The 20,961-nt window shown below is 41.6% G+C and overlaps 1 protein-coding gene across 2 annotated transcripts in view; it reads left to right on the top strand.

Annotated features, from left to right (window-relative positions):
- The window catches only part of USP30 (ubiquitin specific peptidase 30), a 36,291-nt gene that overhangs the window by 6,416 nt on the left and 8,914 nt on the right, over positions 1-20,961 (top strand). Inside the window, exons 4-7 of one of the 2 annotated variants that reach the window (XM_010342897.3) lie at positions 8,300-8,403; positions 12,347-12,445; positions 13,040-13,082; positions 14,139-14,233. In XM_010342897.3, coding sequence (XP_010341199.3) covers positions 8,300-8,403; positions 12,347-12,445; positions 13,040-13,082; positions 14,139-14,233 — 341 coding nt within the window. Of the gene's footprint in view, positions 1-8,299; positions 8,404-12,346; positions 12,446-13,036; positions 13,083-14,138; positions 14,234-20,961 lie in introns of both variants that reach the window. The other variant, XM_003932359.4, reaches the window with a different exon arrangement.

Here is a 20,961-nt window from a genome sequence, read left to right as displayed (position 1 = left end):
CACAATAATAGCTTGTGAAATATTCAGTACCATTTGACCTAGTAATTCCATGTCTGGGAGTCTGTCTGCCTTATGAAAATGGTTAGAAACGTGGATTGTGACTTAACTAGCTTGAAAAATGGAGTCCTAAAAGCAAGTTTAGGAATGGCTGCATGGTGGCCCCCAACTTGCAGAGTCACAATATACACTGGCTTGTAAAGTTTTTAAGAAAAACCTACCCAACATTATTTATTTATTTAGGAATCTCACCTTGTTGCCCAGGCTGGAGTGCAGTGGTGCAATCTCAGCTCACTGCAAACTTCACCTCCTGGGTTGAAGTGATTCTCTTGCCTCAGCCTCTTTAGTAGCTGGGATGACAGATCTCTGCCACCACACCCAGGTGATTTTTTTGCATTTTTGGTAGAGACAGGGTCTTGCCATGTTGACTAGGCGGGTCTCGAACTCATGGCCTCTAGTGATCTGCCTGCCTCAGCCTCCCAAAGTGCTGGAATTACAGGCATGACCCACTGCACCTGGCCTCAACTTCTATTTTATTTTATTTGATTTGATTTTTGAGACAGTCTTGTTCTGTTGTCCAGGCTGGAGTGCAGTGGCACAATCTTGGCTCACTGCAACCTCTGCCTCCCAGGTTTAAGCAATTCTCCTGTCCCAGCCTCCCTTGTAGCTGGGATTACAGGTGCATGCCAACCACATCTGGCTGATTTTTATATTTTCAGTAGAAATGGCATTTCACCACTTTAGCCAGGCTGGTCTCAAACTCCTGACCTCAGTTGATCTGCCTGCCTTGGCCCAAAGTGGTGGGATCACAGACATGAGTTACCACGCCCAGCCCAAATTCATTTTTAAACCAACTTTTTTGACTGTAGAACTGTTTTTTTTTTTTCTTCACAACATCCGCTGACATTCCATGGATATTATATAGAGCACGATGTATGCACAAAGATCTCCAATACCTAATTATAATGACAATAAAGAGAAATAATGTAGATATCTAACAGAATGATTAAGCAATCACCTCTGGCCATAGTACCCTGAACATACCTGATCTCATCAGACGTCTGAAGCTAAGCAGGGTAGGGCTTGGCTAGCACTTAGATGGGAAAATGATTACGCAATCGATGGCATACAGCCATTAAGAATCGCTTTTATGAATTTTTTTTGTAATTTGGGAGAAGGCGTAGGCTGTAATATTAAATTTAATGAGCAGCATAGAAAATATAATTTGACTTCATCAGGCAGGAACTTCCACAGATAAAGGCTGCACTGATAAAGGCTCAAATGTTAGCAGTGGTCATCTTGGGATTGCGCAGTCATTAGCAGTTTTAAACATCATTTTTGGGAAAAAACTATACTTCTACTTTTAACAATAAGGATATATTGCTCTCACTGTAAGGAGAAAATTGGGTTTAAAAAACATTCAGCTAAATCTTGCTTCACTGAGTTATTTTCCCATGTGAGCTCTGCTTGACACAGAAATCATTATGAAGTAAGTGTACTTTTCTGTAGAAGAGGTGACTTGAGAATAATTTCTTTTACTATCCTGTTTTTCTTGTTTTAGCCCATTTCTGGTTTAGATTAAAAAAAAAAAAAAGTGCAACTTGCTGCCAGTGTTCATCTAATTTTACGTAAACATGCTCTTTGAGGCTGAAGCAAATCTGACTGATTTTAAATGTGAAAATATAAAAACTGTTCTTGTAGTTCTTTCTTTTTTTTTTGAGACAGAGTCTCGCTTTGTCACTCAGGCTGGAGTACAGTGGCGCAATCTCAGCCCACTGCAACCTCCACCTCCCTGGTTCAGGCGATTCCCCTGCCTCAGCCTCCTGAGTACCTGGAATTACAGGCACCTACCATCACACCAGGCTAATTTTTGTATTTTTAATAGAAACAGGGTTTCATCAGGCTGCTCTCGAACTCCTGACTTCAAATGATCCACCCGCCTCAGCTTCCTGAAGTGCTAGGATTATAGGCGTGGGACACCATGCCCAGCCTTTTCTTTTTGGTTTTATTTTTGTTTTGTTTTGAGGCAGAGTCTTGCTTTGTTACCCAGGCTGGAGTGCAATGGCACAATCTCAGCTCACTGCAACCTTTGCCTCCTGGGTTCAAGTGATTCTCCTGCCTCAGCCTCCTGAGTACCTGGGATTACAGGCGCCCGCCACCAGACCTGGCTATTTTTTTTTTTTTTTTTTTTTTTTTTTTTTTTGTATTTTTAGTAGAGACGGAGTTTTACCATGTTGGTCAGGCTGGTCTTGATCTCCTGACCTTAGGTGATCCATCCGGCCTCCCAAAGTCTGGGATTATAGGCGTGAGCCACCACGCCTGGCCCCTGGCCTTTAAAACAAATTTTTTTTTAAATAGGGGTGGGGTCTTTCTATGTTGACTGAGATGGTCTCAAGCTCCTTACCTCAAGTGACCCTCCTTACTCAGTCTCCCAAAGTGCTGGGACTACGGGGGTAAGCCACCACACCCAGCCATGTTCTTGGAGTTATTTCTAAATAGAACTTGTCTATGTGTATGATGTTACATTAGGATTAGAGAAAGGAGTATTCTTGGGGAAAATGGGAAATGGGTTAAAAACACCACTCCAAAGATTATGTGAAAGCTGAAATGTCCACATGAGTTACCCTAATCTTGACCTCAGCACTGCCCTTATTGTTCACATGGGACCCAGTGCTAGGAGCCAGAGCCATCCTTGGGCTGCTATCTCAGGATGTCTGCTCCCTTTTCTGCTGCTTTCCAATGCCTCTTACTTTGGTTTTTGGTTTTTTTAAAAAAAAAAATTTTTTTTTTTTTTGAGATAGGGTTCTGCTGTGTCATCCAGGCTGGAGTGCAGTGGCGCAACCCCAGCTCACTGCAACCTCTGCCTCCCAGGCTCAAAATGATACTCCCACCTCAGCTTCCCATGTAGCTAGGACTACAGGCACATGCCAGCATGCCCGGCTAATTTTTTGTGTTTTTGGTAGAGACAAGGTTTTGACTTGTTGCCCAGGCTGGTCTCGAACTCCTGAGCTCAAGCAATCTGCCCACCTTGGTCTCCCAGAGTGCTGGGGTTTCAGGCAAGAACCACTATGCCTGGCATATAAATAGTTTTTAATTATACAAGTAATGCATGAATCGTTCTCTTTTTAAAAAATTAAAGCATTGGGCCGGGCGCGGTGGCTCAAGCCTGTAATCCCAGCACTTTGGGAGGCCGAGGCGGGTGGATCACGAGGTCGAGAGATCGAGACCATCCTGGTCAACATGGTGAAACCCCGTCTCTACTAAAAATACAAAACATTAGCTGGGCATGGTGGCGCGTGCCTGTAATCCCAGCTACTCAGGAGACTGAGGCAGGAGAATTGCCTGAACCCAGGAGGCGGAGGTTGCGGTGAGCCGAGATCGCGCCATTGCACTCCAGCCTGGGTAACAAGAGTGAAACTCCGTCTCAACCAAAAAAAAAAAAAAAAAAAAAAAAAAAAAAATTAAAGCATTACAGAGAATCCAAAGTCCCCTTTGTCAATTCTCCTATCCTGCTCCCCTCCACCTTTCCCAAAAGGAAGCTATAGGTAGATCCTTCCAGACCCTTTTCTGTGTATTTAAATATGTTTGTATGCATCCATATAAATGATGTATTTTGTTATTTGTTTTTGTTTTTGTTTTTTGTTTTTTGCACTCCACCCCAGGCTGGAGTGCAATGGCACAGTCTTGGCTCACTGCACCTCAGCCTCCTGGGCTCAAGCTATCCTCCCACCTCATCCTCCTGAGTGGCTGGGATGACAGGTTCATGCCACCACACCCGGCTAATTTTTGTATTTTTAGTAGAGATGGGATTCCACTATGTTGGCCAGGCTGGTCTGGAACTCCTGGGCTCAAGCCATCTGCTTGCCTCAGCCTCCCAAAGTTCTGGAATTACAGGCATGAGCCACTGCACCTGGCCTGTATATTGTTTTGTTTTGTTTGTGATTTTCATGGCCAAATATAATAAGCATTAGAGAAGCGTCCATTTTAGTACATGTAGCTCTACCTCCTTCACTGTTTCTTTTTTGAGTGTATTGGTCTTAGAGTTTGTCTGTGAATTGCTTGTTTATATCCTTTGCCTACTTTTAAAAACTGTGGCAAAATATCCGTAACATAAAATTTACCATTTTCACCAGTTTGAAGTGTGTAGTTCAGTAGATTAATACAGCCACACTGCTGTACAGCAGTCACCGCCATCCCTTTCCAGAACTCTTCATCATCCCATACTGAAACTCTATCCACAAAACAGTCACTCTCATTCTCCCCTCCCCCAGCCCTTGGTGACCACTGCCCTATTTTCTCTCTCTTTGAATTTGACTCAGACCTCATTAAGTGGTGAGTTTCCTCATCTATAAGATGTATCTCATTAAGTGGACTCATGTAATAGTCATCCTTTTTTAACTGGCATATTTCACTTAAAGTCTTCAGGATTCATTTATGTTATAGCATGTATCAGAATTTCATTCCCTCTTAAGACTGAATAATCTTTTTTTTTAATATGAAGTCTCACTCTGTCACCCAGGCTGGAGTGTAGTGGTGTGATCTTGGCTGATTGCCACTCCATCTCCCAGATTCAATTGATTCTCCTGCCTCAGCCTCCCGAGTAGGTGAGATTACAGACATGCACCACCATGCCTGGCTAATTTTTTGTATTTTTAGTAGAGACAGGGTTTTACCGTGTTGGCCTGGCTGGTCTCGAAATTCTGACCTCAAGTGATCCGCCCACCTTGGCCTACCAAAGTGCTGGGATTACAAATGTGAGCCACCGTGCCCAGTCTGGGCTAAATAATATTCTGTTGCATGTATATGCAGCATTGTGTTTGTCTATCCATCAGTCAGTGGATATTTGGCTTGTTTTCATTCTTTGGCTATCATGCATAATGCTGCTGTGAACATTATTCATGATAGCCAAAGAATGAAATTAAGCCAAGTGTTTAAGTCCCTGCTTTCAGTTATTTTCTGTAAATACTCAGAATTGCTGGATCAAATGGTAATTCTGTTAATTTTTTGAGGAGCTGCTGTGCTGTTTTCTACAGATGGTGCACAGTTTTATAATTCACCAGCAATGCACAAACGTTCCAGTTTCTCCTCACCAATACATGTTTTCTGTTTTTATTGATAGTAGCCATCCTAATGGTATGGTATCATTTTCATTTGCATTTCCCTAATGATAAGTTACATGGAGCATATTTTCATTTGCTTATTGGCCATTTTGTGTATCTTTTTTCTTTTTTGGAGAAATGTCTGTTCAAGTACTTTGCCCATTTTTGAATTGGATTGTTTGGGTTTTTTTTTTTTTTTTTTTTTTTTTGAGACAGAGTCTCGCTCTGTCACCAGGCTGGAGTGCAGTTGTGCAATCTTGGCTCACTGCAACCTCTGCCTCCTGGGTTCAAGCAGTTCTTCTGCCTCAGCCTCCCCAGTAGCTGAGACTACAGGTGCGCACCACCACACCCAGCTAATTTTTGTATTTTTAGTAGAGATGGGGTTTCACCATGTTTCATGGCCACAATGGTCTCTATCTCTTGACCTTATGATCTGCCTGCCTTGGCCTCCCAAAGTGCTGGGATTACAGATGTGAGCTACCACACCTGGCCTTATTTGCTTTTGTTGTTGTTGTTGTTGGGTATTATAAGTTCTAAGTTTACATATTCTGGGTATTAATCCCTTATCAGATGTGATTTGCAAACCTCATTCCCTTTTTTTTCTTTTTTTGGGGCAGAGTCTTGTTCTGTTGCCCAGGCTGGAGTGCACAGTTTTATAATTCCACCAGCAATGCAAAAACGTTCCAGTTTCTCCTTACCAACACATACTGTTTTCTGTTTTTATTGATAGTAGCCATCCTAAAGGTATGGTATCGTTTTAATTTGCATTTCCCTAATGATAAGTTACATGGAGCACTGCTGGAGTACAGTGGTGGGATCTTGGCTGACTGCAACCTCCGCCTCCCGGGTTCAAGCAATTCTCCCGCCTCAGCCTCCTGAGTAGCTGGGACTACAGGCACACGCCACCACACCCAGCTACTTTTTGTATTTTTAGTAGAGACAGGGTTTCACCATGTTGGCCAGGATGGTCTTGATCTCTTGACCTCGTGATCTGCCCGCCTCGGCCTCCCAAAGTGCTGAGATTACAGGCGTGAGCCACTGCGCCCGGCCAAGCATGCATTTCTCTAGGGTAGATCCTGAGAAAGTAAAATTGCTGGATTGTAGGATACAAAAATGTTAGTAGATACTGCCAAGTTGCCCATAGTATTTTAGACAAAATTGGGTTAATGGGGGCATTAAAATTTTCCTTTGGGGGTGGCCGGTGCAGGGGAGCTAACAGAATGGCTGCCCAAGGGGTGTGGGAGAAAAGTGCGATTCCTTTTCCAACCCTGCTCCCTTTGTCCTGGGAGGGAAAGGACTGGCCCAGAGTATATGCACACTGATGCAGAAGCCGAGGATTTATTATGATGATGATTTTAAAGTGAAAGCAAGTTTATTAAGAAAGTAAAGGAATAAAAGAATGGCTATTCCATAGGCAGAGCAGCCCAGAAGTCTGGGCTTTAAAGGAATCTTCCAAGTCTATTGATGGCAAATCGGAAAGGAAAAACAGGCTGGCCTACTGTATCTTGGTTGTCACTGAACTTCCAGAAACTGCACTGAGAGGCAGGCTCCTATATTTTTTTCTCTTACACTCTAGCAGTATTGGTCCAGTGTAACATGAGACAGGAAGAGGGTGGCCAAGTCAGGAGTCTGCACAGGATGGCCCATAGGCCAAATCCAGGCCACCACCTGTTTTTGTCAATAAAGTTTTATTGGAACACAGTCATGCCCATTTGTTTAGGTATTGCCTATATCAACCTAAAATAATCAAAGGGTTCGAGATCCAGCTAAAAGGGTTTATTCAAGCACAAATTGTGAAGGTAGTTGCCTGGGGACACACAAATACCAGGAAATGGTGATCAGTGCTCCCAATGTGGGGAAAAGTAGGGATCATTTATATAGACAAAAACGGAGGTGCTGAACAGAATTAGATCATTTTCCATACGGTAGCTAACATACAGATATAAGATTGGATTGGCTACTGTGGATTACACTCTTAGGGGGTTGCCCACCCTTCTGTTGTAAAGAGATAATAATCACAAGGGTCTCTATCTCCAGTGTCATTCAGCCTAGGTATGAGTGAAGAACAGGGAGTCTAGTTAATATGTAACATCTCAACACAAAGGTCAGAAAGTAGCAGCCATGTGCCGGAGATGAAAAGCGCTGTGTTACATGACTGTTTCCAGCTCTTTTCCCCTTGGCATAATACATGTAGAAGGTCCTGAAATGTTACTTTCTTTTTACATCTATAGCTGCTTTTGTGCTACAATGGCAGCGTTGAGTAGTACCAAAAATAGTGCCAATCCTTGTTCTAGAAGTAATTATAATATAAATTCATAAGCCCATCAAACTTTTTTTAGGCCTGATTCTACCTGTGATTGAAAAGTAAACCACTCAGCCAGGTAAGGTGGCTGACACCTGTAATCCAGCACTTTGGGAGGCTGAGGTGGGCAGATCATGAGGTTAGGAGTTCAAGACCAGCCTGGCCAACATGGTGAAACCCCATCACTACTAAAAATACAAAAAATTAGCCAGGCGTGGTAGCGCGTACCTGTAATCTCAGCTGCTCAGGAAGCTGAGGCAGGAAAATCACTTGAACCCAGGATGTGGAGGTTGCAGTTAGCTGATATCACGCCAATGCACTCCAGCCTAGGTGACAGAACAAGACTCTGTCTCAAAAAAAAAAAAAAAAAGAGAGAGAGAGAAAAATAAATCATGTAAAAGACCCTTTCAGGCTGCTGTATATAGCTTGATACCTTGCCTTGAAAATCAGAAACGCAAATGTAAACAAATAGAAGCAAAGGCCTTACAGTGATGGGAAACAGCCCTGTGGAGAGGAGTGTAGCACTGAATATGGGGTTGGACTAGATGAAAGATTAAGGGCTCTCCAAACCTGAGAGTTGTGAATTAAAATCATTTTACTCAATAAGAACCTTGCAACAAATTTATATTGATGATGATAGTGTGAAGATCCAGGAATCAGTTACTTCATTTAAATGCTGCAGCCTTATTAAAAATTACATTCATTCAATAAACATAAAGTGCCTAATAGAGTACTAAGCATTAGGTAAAGCTACAAAGAATGATGAAAAATATTTAATTCTAGGGTAAATCCTTCAGTCCCTAAATTTTTAATTAACTTTGATTGATATGTTATACTGTGCAGGTTTTCTGGTTAGTTATGCTGGTGAATTTAATAATTGTCTTACCTTTTTTGTTTCCAGCCTTATCCTGCCAAGAAGTTACTGATGATGAGGTCTTGGATGCAAGCTGCTTGTTGGATGTCTTAAGAATGTACAGATGGCAGATCTCATCATTTGAAGAACAGGTGAGTAAAACATTCAAACAGGTTTAGCTTGGAGAATGCTTTCCCCTAGTGACTTCTTGGGGCCTGACCTTGCAGTTGCCTGGCCTCAGTGTACATTTCTGTGACATTTTAGACAACTTTAGTGTTTTGGAACCAGAGTACCAACTTTGTTCCTGTTCTCATGACCAGAGGGGAGATATAGCTGGTTTTCACCCAGTGGGTAGAAAGTTAGTGGGATGGGACAGAAACACACAGTTGCCAAAGAGCAAAGCTCTTTTTAGTTCTTGAGTGACTTGGCACTCCGGTAAGTGATAGGGACACCTGGGTTCTTTAGAAAGAGGCAGGTGACTTTACCTTGGAGGCTCAGAGGTTCAGGTAAGACTCTTTTCTGGACCTCACCCTCATTTTTTAAAAAATCTATTTTCAGAGCTTAGCTTAAAGTGGCCCCAAACCTGAAGCAGATGTCATATGCAATTCCAAGGCTGTATTGAGTCACTCCCACCTCCCTTTTCCACAACTGCAGCTTCGCTACCTTCTTTGGAACTTGACCACCCTCCTCCCTGCCAGACCACTAGCAACAACAAGTCTGAAACAGAGGCCAAGAGAGTGAAGCTCTAGGGATGAAAAAATCTAGCCTGCAGTGGCATACAGGTGCATCCTCCGCAGCCACACTTCCAGCGTGGCCTTGTCCAGCTTTGTGTAGGCGTCTTCTGCCACTACTGTCCAGAGAAATGGGAGGTGGCATCTTGGACCTCACAAAACTGTGGGGTTGATGTGAGGGACATTGAGAAACTTTTGCAAAGGGAGGTGAGGAGGCTTTCTAGCTCCCCTTATTTTTAAAGATGTTCTCTTGTTTTTCCTTTATTCTGAAGCCACTGGTCACTTTTTAGACATGGTTGTGGTGATATCTATACTTTCTTAAAATGTATCTCAATTAATCCAATTGTATGTTGCAATGTTTTTCTACTTAGAAAATACTTTTAAAATCCTCCTCTGGTAAGTGGAATTATTTAATTTACATTTCCCTAAACTGAGAAGATAACTTTGAGATTCAGTTGCCAAGGCCATCAGATCACTTTTTTTAAGTCCGACTTCTTCATCAAGGACTCATTTAAGTCGCAGTCACTCCTTGGAAGTATTTCTGACATCTTTGTCCCACAGCAGTCACTGAGCCCACGTGATGCTATAGTCTGCGCGAAAAAGAGATGAACATGTCTGTCCAGCGGCCTTTTTCTCTTCGAAGGTACCCAGAGCATCTAGCATGGGCCTTGCCCACATCTCTATTATCAGCGATCTGGTCAATCAGAATCAGACTTTCCCATTTTCTTTGCCTAAAGCTAGAGCTTCAGAGGATGCATTGGGCTCAGTGCTTGCTTTATGCAAATTACCTGATTTTATTATCAAAATAACCCTGTAAGGAGTTACTGTTATCCCCATTTTACAGATAGAAACACTGAGGCTCAGAGAAGTGGAATGATTTGCCCAGAGTCACACAGCTATTTAAGAGGCAGAGCCAGGATTTAAGTCAGTCTGATGCTACAGTGCACATTCAAGCTCTGCTCCTCTGCAATGCTGTCCCTTTCCTCAAGGCCTAGTCGTTATATGGCTGACCCCCAGGTTAGGTTATAGATCCACCTCCATCCTGTCTTGGGATCTGCTTCAAGGCTGGGCCCAGATACCTGGTGTTTTAGGGCTCCTTGAGCCCCCGAGGAAGTGCTGGTTCTCCTCTGGCCCTCCTGCTTCCTGCTTGTCACAGGGTTGCAGCCCTGATGTGCTGTTGGCTAATGGCTGGGCTGACATACCTCCCCTGGATTGTGAGTCCCTCAGGGGCCAGAGCCTTGCCTTATTTACCTTTGGATTTTTACTTGCACTTTATACTGCAGTTTATAGCCCAGAAGGGAATTCATTTATATAGGCAATGAGTATTGACTGAATGCCTGCCTGGGGTGGGGCCTGTGGAGGGCAATGGGGTTGTAGCAGCAGACATGACCTACAGGTGTTTCCTGCTCTCTCGGAGCTGGGATTCAAGTTGGGGATAAGGATAATGGGCTGGGGTAGGTGCAGACAACAAGCAGGGAATTTCAGGATATGCCAACAAGAAACTGTCTGGTAATGACATGGCATGGGTGGGGAGGGCAGGGGAGGAGGAACCACGCCGCAGGAGGAGACTGCTCCAGGTAGGGAGGCTCCTCTCGGGAGGTGAGGTTTCAGCGGAGACCTGAAGTATAAAAGAGAGTGAAGCGTGTGGAGACCTGGGTACACAGCATTCCAGACAGAGGAAGAAGCTAGGGTGGAAGTCCGGAGATGGTTATAAAGCTGCCACCTGTGGAGAATGGCAGGGAGGCCAGGGTGGGGGCGGGCGGCGGAGGAGAGGAACTGACGAAAGTTGGCAGGGAGCAGATTGTGCAGGGACTGGGAGGCCATGAGCGGCTTCAGATTCTATTGTGTGTGCAGCAGGGAATCACTAGAGGGCTTTGAACTGGGGACTAGTTTGATCTGACTTGTTAGAAAAGGAAGGCTGGCGGGGTAAGAATGCAAGCTGCGAAGAGAGGTGGGAGGCTGCTGCGGGGGATCTGGCTGAGATGGCTCGGCTCTGACTGGGGTTGAGGCAGGGGAGCTGAGAGGCCTCAGGAATTTAGGGCATATTTTGGAAGAGGGGCCTTTGCTCAATTGGCTGGGGGTGGGCTGGGTTCAGAGGAGTGGAGGCAGCTTTGGATAGTTGGTTGGGGAGTATGCCCTGACTAGGAGCTCTTTGTCAGAGACGTGAAGGACAGGAGGTAGCTGTGTGAAGGTCTGAGCACAGCCCAAAATGGGAATAAGCTGAATGTGTCCAAGGAACACAAAAGAGGCCAGGGGTGGGGGCATTGTGAATGTTGGGGGCTTTGTAGGCCAGATAAGAGTGGTAGGTTTTACTCTAAGTAGAAGCCATTGGAAAGTGAAAAGCAGAAGAGTAAAGCTATCTGCCTTTTAAAGCACTGCTCTGGTGGCAGTGTGGGGAGTGCCAAGAGGAGAAGCAGAGGGCTTGTGTTGTGATCCTGTTACTCTCGGAAGAGTGAGGGGTGGCTTGGGTTTTTGGGGACAGGGCTATTTGAGTTGATCCTTCAAGAGTAGTTCCATGCCATTGGATCCAGCAATTCCACTGCTGGGTACAACTGGAAATACTTAAAAGCAGGGACTCAAGAAGGTATTTATATACTCAGGTTCATAGCAGCATATTCGCAATAGCCAAGAGGTAGAAGCAGCCCAAGTGTTCATCAGCGGATAAACAGGTCAACAAAATTCTCATGCAATGAATTATTATTCAGCCTTAGAAAGGAAGGAAATTCTGCCCTATGCTGCAGCATGGGTGCACCTTGAAGGCATTGTGCTAAGGAACATAAGCCAGTTACAAAGACAAACCTTGTATGATTCCACTTCTATGAGGTTCCTACATTAGGCAGATTCCTAGAGACAGAAAGAATGGTAGGTGCCGAGGCAGGGGAAGGGGAAATGGAGAGTTAGTGTTTAACAGGTATGGCATTTCAGCTGAGGAAGATGGATGGCAGTGGGGATTGCATAACATGAATGTATGTAATGCCACAGAATCATTCATGTAAAAATGGTTAAGATGATAGATTTTATAGATATGCGTATTTTACCACAATTAACAAAAAGCATAATCTTTTGAAGTCAAGTGGAGCAGGGGTCAGGACTGTCTCAGTGAAACAGGATGGTCTCGGAGATTGCTGGTGTGAAGGCAGCCACCTGGCTTTCTCTCCTCTCTCTGCTCCTGGACCTCTTGGTTGAGGGTCTTTACTTGTGACAGTGTCTAGGACATAACTGTTTTCCTTTAGTGAGCTGAGCCTTGAGAAGGTAGAAAGCAAATTCTACCCACATTCACTATAGAGTATCTGCTGACAGGAGTGGTTCTGATCTTGCTCTTGCCTCACCTGGCCTCTCTAAAGAATGCTTTGCCCTTTGACAGGATGCTCACGAATTATTCCATGTCATTACCTCATCATTGGAAGATGAGCGAGACCGCCAGCCTCGGGTCACGCATTTGTTTGATGTGCATTCCCTGGAGGTAAACCATTAACATTTCCAACATGTTCTGTGCAGATTGTACATATTTAATAAGTATAGGAGAGGCAAGTGTAATCTTTGTACAACTTTAAACTCAAAAGTAAGATTCAGTAAAAATCAGTGGTGGGAGTAAGGCCAGGGGAGGGTCTTAAACTACATGCTTTACAGTTGGTGACTCTGATTTGGGGTGTCAAGACTCTTTTAAATGATTCATTGCTGCAATTTGTGTTGGCTTTGAGAAGAAAAAATGTAATTTTTTTTACTATTTAATACAGGGGAACAAGGGCCATAGGAATGCTAAATGAGCCTCATTTCCCTGTAACAGTAAATATTGGGAGAGTTCATAAAAGTTAACCAGTAAAGATGAAAATATTCTGGAGAGAGGAAATATGTTTCTGTCGCATTTGATGAAGGAATATGCATAGTATCCAGCCAGATAGGCTAATTGAGGCTACCTTTAGAAACCTGAGCTTTGTTAAAAGTTGATTTTTAGTGGTATAATCAACACAGAAACTTGTAAGATGTAGGGGTGGGGTGAGGGTGATGAAAGGGATTATAGGATTTTCAGTCTGTTTTTTTTTTTTCCCTACAGCAGCAGTCAGAAATAACTCCCACACAAATTACCTGCCGCACAAGAGGTAGCCGTTTTCCATTGAAATATAATACATAAGACGTGTACTTTTAAGATATGATAATAATTTGCTTGTTTTAAAAATATTTTTTTTCTGGTGACATACAGGCCAGCTTGAAATGTGATGTGCTTGCAAAGGAACTTGTATTTTGGAAACAGCTTTACATGATTCTCTTGGTGTCCCCTTGTACCCCAGCCCAGCTTACTTTTGTCAAACTGGCTTATTTGTACTTCACACAAAGGCTTACTTTTTACCTTTTCAAAGTGACCCTGGGAAGAACATAATAAGCTGATGAATCTGTCATGTCCTCAGCGTTTCCAGTGTTGCCAAATTTTGCTGCATATTACCACAGTCATTCTTAGAAGGAAATTGTTTTCTTAAGACTTAAACGATACAATTATCAATTCCTCTGTGTAGTAATAGGAATAAATATTTTCTGAGCCCATGCTGTTTAGCTTCGTTAAGCAGCTCTACAAAGCTGATGATACTGGAGATCATGGGATAATAACTATCCCAATTTTCTGCAAACTGAGGCTTGCAGAGATTAAAGGCATTCCCAGGTCAGGTAGCAAATAAGAAGCAGAGGCAAAGCTGATCCCTGGACTGCCTGACTCCAGAGCCCGGGTTTTTCACTGTGTTCTTTCCACTAACTCCCATTTTAGCCAAAGAAAGACTCACTTATTCAGAACTTGCTTATTCCGATTATTTCAGAAGATTTTATCTCACTTTATGGAATGTTCACTGGTGGTTTCCTTCTTTTGACATCTCAAACATTTTAAGAATATGTTTGTAAAAAGACATTATTAAACATAAATTCCTTTTTTACATGTGGCTCTACCTGTTATACAGAAACCACATGTAAAGATAGATCTGTGTAAATTCTCCTACGAAGGAATGGGATGTCTTTTGGATGAAAGTCAATGAGGAAAGCTATTTCAATGTACTTTTCAAGAACTTTTTTCTCCAGAGGGGGTTTCTACCACATACTAGAAAGGAAGTTGAATGTTGAGCATGGTGCCAAAGAGCTAAAAGTGACATATCAAAAGACTTTTTGCATTCCAGGGTCACCTCACCCCACATCCAATCATTGGAAGTCTCAACATCCTTTTCATGGAAGACTCACTAGTAATATGGTCTGCAAACACTGTGAACACCAGGTAAATACAATACTAACACTTGATATTTCTGGGCAAGGTTTTCCAAAAGTTAGGATTCTTTTTTTTTTTTTTTAATTGCATTTTAGGTTTGGGGGTACATGTGAAGAACATGCAAGATTGTTGCATAGGTACACACATGGCAGTGTGATTTGCTGCCTTCCTTCCCCTCACTTATATCTGTCATTTCTCCCCATGCTATCTCTCCCCACCCCCCCGTCCCTCTCCCATTTCCCCCCAACAGACCCCAGTGTGTGATGCTCCCCTCCCCGTGTCCATGTGTTCTCATTGTTCAACACCCGCCTATGAGTGAGAACATGCAGTGTTTGATTTTCTGCTCTTGTGTCAGTTTGCTGAGAATGATGGTTTCCAGGTTCATCCATGTCCCTACAAAGGACACGAACTCATCGTTTTTGATGGCTGCGTAATATTCCATGGTGTATATGTACCACATTTTCCCTGTCCAGTCTATCATCGATGGACATTTGGGTTGGTTCCAGGTCTTTGCTATTGTAAACAGTGCTGCAATGAACATTCGTGTGCATGTGTCCTTATAGTAGAATGATTTATAATCCTTTGGATATATACCCAGTAATGGGATTGCTGGGTCAAATGGGATTTCTCTTTTTAGGTCATTGAGGAATCACCACACTGTCTTCCACAATGGTTGAACTAATTTATACTCCCGCCAACAGTGTAAAAAAGTTAGGATTCTTGAAAGGACCTAGAGAGTGAGCTGACATTGGTCACTGGTGTTGGTGACTACCTGGCCTCTGCACACTGGTGGGTGGACTGACTGCCCCACTTTGGTCGGTGTCGACATGGCATTTGATCATCAGATGGCATCTTCTGCATCAAGAACAGCAGACCCACTGCGGATTGGCAGGGTCTCAAAGTCTTGTGGTTGAGTCTGTGCTCATGATTGGACACAGTAGATTCTAGGGCTGGTTTTTTCCCCCTTTGCTTTTGAGGTTTTAAAATAACTTTTTATTTTATGTTCTGTACAGCTTGAGCATATTTGTTGAAAATTTCCAACATCATTCAAAAATAGAGAATTGTACAACTGTCACCCCAATTCATTTTATTTTATCTTTTTCACAGCCATTACTGACTCTGGGATCAGTCAACTTTATAACATTTTTATTGCCCCCTAAAAAAAACTCCATACTTATTAGCAGTCTCTCCCCATTCTTTCCATCCCCCTGTTCCTTGTCAACCATGAATCTACCACTGTCTCTATGGATTTACATATTCAGGATACTTCATATGCATGGAATCATGTAATGCGTGGCCTTTTGTGTCTTGCTTCTTTCAGTTATCATAGTATTTTCAAGGTTATTTCATATTGTGGTATGAATTAGTACTTTGTTCCTTTTATTCCCAAATAATATTGTATTACATGGATCTACAGCTTTTTTTTTTTTTTTTTTTTTTTTTTTATCTACAGCATTCTTATCCATTCATCAGATGATAGGCATTTGGATTGTGTTTTGTTTTTTTTTTTTTTGAGACGGAGTTTCCCTCTTGTTACCCAGGCTGGAGTGCAATGGCACAATCTCAGCTCACTGCAACCTCCATCTCCTGGGTTCAAGCAATTCTCTGGCCTCAGCCTCCCAAGCTGGGACTACAGGTGTGTGCTACCATGCCCAGCTAATTTTTGTATTTTTAGCAGAGAAGGGGTTTCACCATGTTGACCAGGATGGTCTCGATCGCTTGACCTTGTGATCCACCCGCCTCGGCCTCCCAAAGTGCTGGGATTACAGGCGTGAGCCACCGTACCTGGCCCAGGCATTTGGATTGTTAACACTTTTTGGCTATTAGGAATAATGTTGCTGTGAACATTTACATACAAGTTTTTGTGTGGACATGTATGTTCATTTCAATTGGGTATATACCTCAGAGTAGAATTGCTAGCTTTTATGGTAACTCTGTTTAACCTTTTGAGGAACTGCCAGACTATTTTCCAAAGCGGCTATGGCATTTTACATTCCCACCTGCAGCGTATGAAAGGTTTCAGTTTCTCCACAGCCTCACCCACACTTGTACTGTCTGACACTTTGGTTCCAGCCTTCTGACTGTGTGCAAAGTAGTATCTCGTTGTGGCTTTTCCTCCAGCTTTATTGAGCTCTAATCAACAATAAAAATTGTAGATATTTAGGGTGTACAAAGTGATGATTTGATATATGTATGCATTGTGAAATGATGACTACAGTCAATCTAAAGCTAATTAACATACCCATCACCTCATACGTATGTGATTGTGTGTGCACATGCGTCTATGCTCGTGTGTGGTGAGAACACTCAAGATCTACTCTCTTAGCATATTTCAAGAATTTGTACAGTATTATTAACTGTAGTCACTGTGCTGTACGTTAACAGCCCAGAACTTACTCATCTTATAACTGAAGGTTTGCATCTTTGAGCAACATCTCCCACCTCCCCAGCCCCTGGCAGCTACCATCTGCTCTGCTTCTGTGAGTTTGACTTTTCTAGATTTCATATATGAGATCAGGCAGTGTTTCTCTTTCTATGTGTGGCTTATTTCACACAGTAGATGTCCTCCACGTTCATTCATGTTGTCAGAGTTGGTGGGACTTCCCTTTTTGATGGCTGAATAATATTCCATTATTCATGTTTACCACATTTTCTCATTCATCTGTCTGTGGACATTCCGTATCTTGGCTACAGTGAATAATGCTGCAGTGAACATTGTTTTGCAGGTTTATCTTTGAGATCCTGATTTCATTTCCTTTGGATATATACCTAGGAGTGGTATTGCTAGTTCATGTTGTAATTCTATGCTTAACTTTTTGAGGAACCTCCATACTTTTTTCCACTTATGTTCCCACCAAAAGTTGCCTTCTCTCCACACCCTTGCCAACACTTGTTACATGCTGGGGTTTTTTGGTTTTGTTTTTGTTTTTGAGACGGAGTCTCACTCTGTGGCACCCAGGCTGGAGTGCAGTAGTGCCATCTTGGCTCACTGCAACCTCTGCCTCCTGGGTTCAAGGTTCAAGTGATTCTCCCACGTCAGTCTCCCAGTAGCTGGGATTACAGGTCCCTGCCAACACGCCCAGCTAATCTTTTGTGTTTTTAGTAGAGACAGGGTTTCACCGTGTTGACCGGGCTAATCTTGAACTCCTGACCTCAGGTGATCTACCTGTCTTGGCATCTCAAAGTGCTAGGATTATAGGCATGAGCCATCGTGCCTGGCACATGCTGTCTTTTTGGTAATAGCCATCCTAACAGGTCTGAGGTGATAGCTCTTTGTGGTTTTATTTGCATTTCCTTGATGATTAGTGGTATTGAGTGCCTTTTCATATACCTGCTGGCCATTCGTATGTCTTTTTTTGGAAAGTGTCTATTCAGGTCCTTTGCCCATTTTTTAATCATGTTTCTTTGTTTTGTTTTGTTTTTTGTTTTTTGTTTTTGCTGTTGGCCCATATGAATTCCTTATATATTTTGGATATTAATACCTTATCAGATATATGGTTTGTTAATATTTTCTCCCATTCCATATGTTGCTTTTTCATTTTGCTTACTGTTTCCTTTGCTGTGTCATTGTAGTTCTGAGTGGCATTACCCGGAAGACTAATATGTTGAATGGTTTTTTTAAAAATAAGCTTCATATATTAAAAGATATGTAAGATATGTTAAGGAACTGTAATCTGTAAGTTGACTATTCATCTTCTTTCTCGCATTTTATTTGTTTTGATATTATTGTAAGTGGAATTAACATTTTTTAATTTTCAAATTGTTTGCCACTAGTATGTAGACATACAGTTGTTTATGTATTGACCTTGTATCTTGAGATATTGTAAACATTAGTTACTTCTAGAAGCTGTAGAAGTTTTATTATGTATTCTTAGCATTCTCTGTGTATGTAAACAGTCATGTTCCTTATGAATGGAAATAGTTGTAGTTCTCCCTTTCCAGTCCAGTCTTTATTCCTTTTTTTTTTTCTTTGCCTTATTTTCCTGGCTGAGACTTCTGGTACAGAGTTAAATAAGAGTGATGATAGCAGACATCTTTGCTTTGTTTCGAATCTCCTGAAGCAAGTATTTGGTGTTTCATAATTAAGTATGATATTAGCTTTAGGTTTTAGTACACCCCTTTGTCATACTGAGAAAGTTCCCTCTGTTCCTAGTTTGCTAATAATTTTTGTAATAGTGATTGAATTTTGTCATGCTTTTTCTGCATCTATTGAGATAATCATATTTGATTCTCTTCTTCTGTTAACATGGTGAATTACGGTGATTGATTTTTTCTCATGTTAAACCAGCCTTTTATTTCTAGGATAAACCCCACTTGATCGTGATGCTTTTTTCTTTTTATATATTATTGAATTTGATTTGCTAATATTTCCTAAAGGATATCAGTATCTATGTTTATGAGGAACATTGTTCTTACACCTTCTTCTCTTGTGATGTCTTTGTCAGGCTTTGCTATAAGGATTATACTAGCCTCATAAAATAGGCTGGAAAATGTTCCCTCCTCTGTTTACTGAAAGATTTTGTTTAATATTGGTATTATTTCTTCCTTAAGTGTTTGCTAAAATATGTTTTTCTTTAGCTATATTTCTGCTACTTTTTAAAACTTTGTTATTGAATACAAGCATACGTATTATGATGAGTTGACTCATCTTGTCATGATAAATCGTCCCTTTTCATCTCTGCTAAGACTCCTTTACTTGAAATCTATTTAAATGATTCATTTTTAATCTAGCTAATGTTTATTTGGTAATTTCTTTCTGTTATTTTCTGCCTTTATATTTAAAGTGTGGCTTTGTAGACAGCCTATAATGGGTCTTGCTTTTTTTTTTTTTTTTTTTGAGACTGAGTTTCGCCCTTGTTACCCAGGCTGGAGTGCAATGGCGCGATCTCGGCTCACCGCAACCTCCGCCTCCTGGGTTCAGGCAATTCTCCTGCCTCAGCCTCCTGAGTAGCTGGGATTACAGGCACGTGCCACCATGCCCAGCTAATTTTTTGCACTTTTAGTAGAGACGGGGTTTCACCATGTTGACCAGGATGGTCTCGATCTCTCGACCTCGTGATCCACCCGCCTCGGCCTCCCAAAGTGCTGGGATTACAGGCTTGAGCCACCGCGCCCGGCCATGGGTCTTGCTTTTTATCCAGCTTGACAATCTTTCAGTTGGAATGGTTAGTCCATTTACATTTAATGTAAGTATTGATATGGTTAGATTTAGGTCTGCCATTTTACCATTTGTTTTCTGTTTGTCTTACATATTTTCTTGTTCCTGGGTTCCTCCTTCACTGGCTTCTTTCAGGTTGATGAAATGCTTTTTAGTATTCTGTTTTAATACCTTTGTTGGCCTTTTAGCTTTACTCTTATGTGTTTGTGTGTGGTGTGTGTGTTTGTGATTACCTTATGCAGTTTTACCTTATCACATTCTATTTAGAGTTAATATTATACTTCTTCATGTAAAATATTAGAATATTACAAAAGTATAGTTCTGTTACCCTAGCCTTTGTGCTATTGTATGTATATTATAAACCCCACAATACTGTGTCATAGTTTTTGCTTTAAACAGTTACGTGTGTTTTATTTCATTTTCTTTGGATATATACTCGGAAGTGGTATTGCTAGTTCATATAGTTCTGTTCTTAACTTTTTGAAGGACCTCCTTACCATTTCCCATAATAGTTGCACCAGCCGTGTGTGGTGGCTCACGTGTGTAATCCCAGCACTTTGGGAGGCCAAGGTGGGTGAATCATAAGGTCAGGAGTTCAAGACCAGCCTGGCCAACATGGTGAAACCCCATCTCTCCTCAAAATACAAAAAATGAGCCAGTCATGGTGGCACACACCTGTAATCCCAGCTACTCGGGAGGCTGAGGCAGGAGAATGGCTTGAAACTGGGAGGCGGAGGTTGTGGTGAGCTGAGATCGAGCCACTGTACTCCAGCCTGGGCAACAGAGCAAGACGCTGTCTCAAAAAAAAAAAAAAAAAAAAAAAAAAAAAAAAAAAAAAGATGTACCAATTTACATTCCCAACAATAGTGTGCAAGAGTTACCTTCTATTAAAGAAATTAATAGAAAAAACTATATTTATCACTTTTGTTGTTCTCAGTCTTTCTTGTAGATCAAAATTCATTTGATGTTTTTTTCCTTTTCAGCCTAAAAACATTATTTTAAAACATTTCCTATAGGTGGACTGGTTACAGATACACTTAGATTTCATTTACATGAAAATTTTTGTTCTGCCTTCATTTTTGAAGGATAGTACTGCTGAATATAGAACTTTGAGTTGACAGTGGTGCTGTTGATTTTGTTTGGTTTATTTTAAATTCATCACTTTAAGGACATTGTTCTGGCCTTCATTTTTTCAATGTTATTTATATCATTCTTTTTTATGTCTCATTTCGTTTTCTTCTGCTTACACTGTTTACAAGATTTTCTCTTTATTCATGCTGTGCATAGATGTGGTTTTCTTTGTATTTATCTTGTTTGGGATTTGCTGAGTTTCTTAAATCTGTACTTTTTTTTAAACCAAATTTGAAAATTCTTGGCCATTATTTTTTCAACAAAGATTTTATGCCCATTTTTCACTTGCTAGTTTACTTAATGTGGCTCCATGGGTCACTGAGGTCTTGTTCAATTTTCTTCAGTCTTTTTCTGTGTGTTCTTTAGATCATTTCTATTGACTTATTTTCATGTTCACTGTTCACTGATACTGATTTTTTCCTTTTCTTTCTTTCTTTTTTTTTTTGAG

This window comes from Saimiri boliviensis, chromosome 7 (assembly GCF_048565385.1).
Source record: "Saimiri boliviensis isolate mSaiBol1 chromosome 7, mSaiBol1.pri, whole genome shotgun sequence".
Classification (NCBI taxonomy): Eukaryota; Metazoa; Chordata; class Mammalia; order Primates; family Cebidae; genus Saimiri; species Saimiri boliviensis.
The sequence above is the reverse complement of the archived record's forward strand: the minus strand, read 5'-3'. Positions and strand labels throughout refer to the sequence as shown.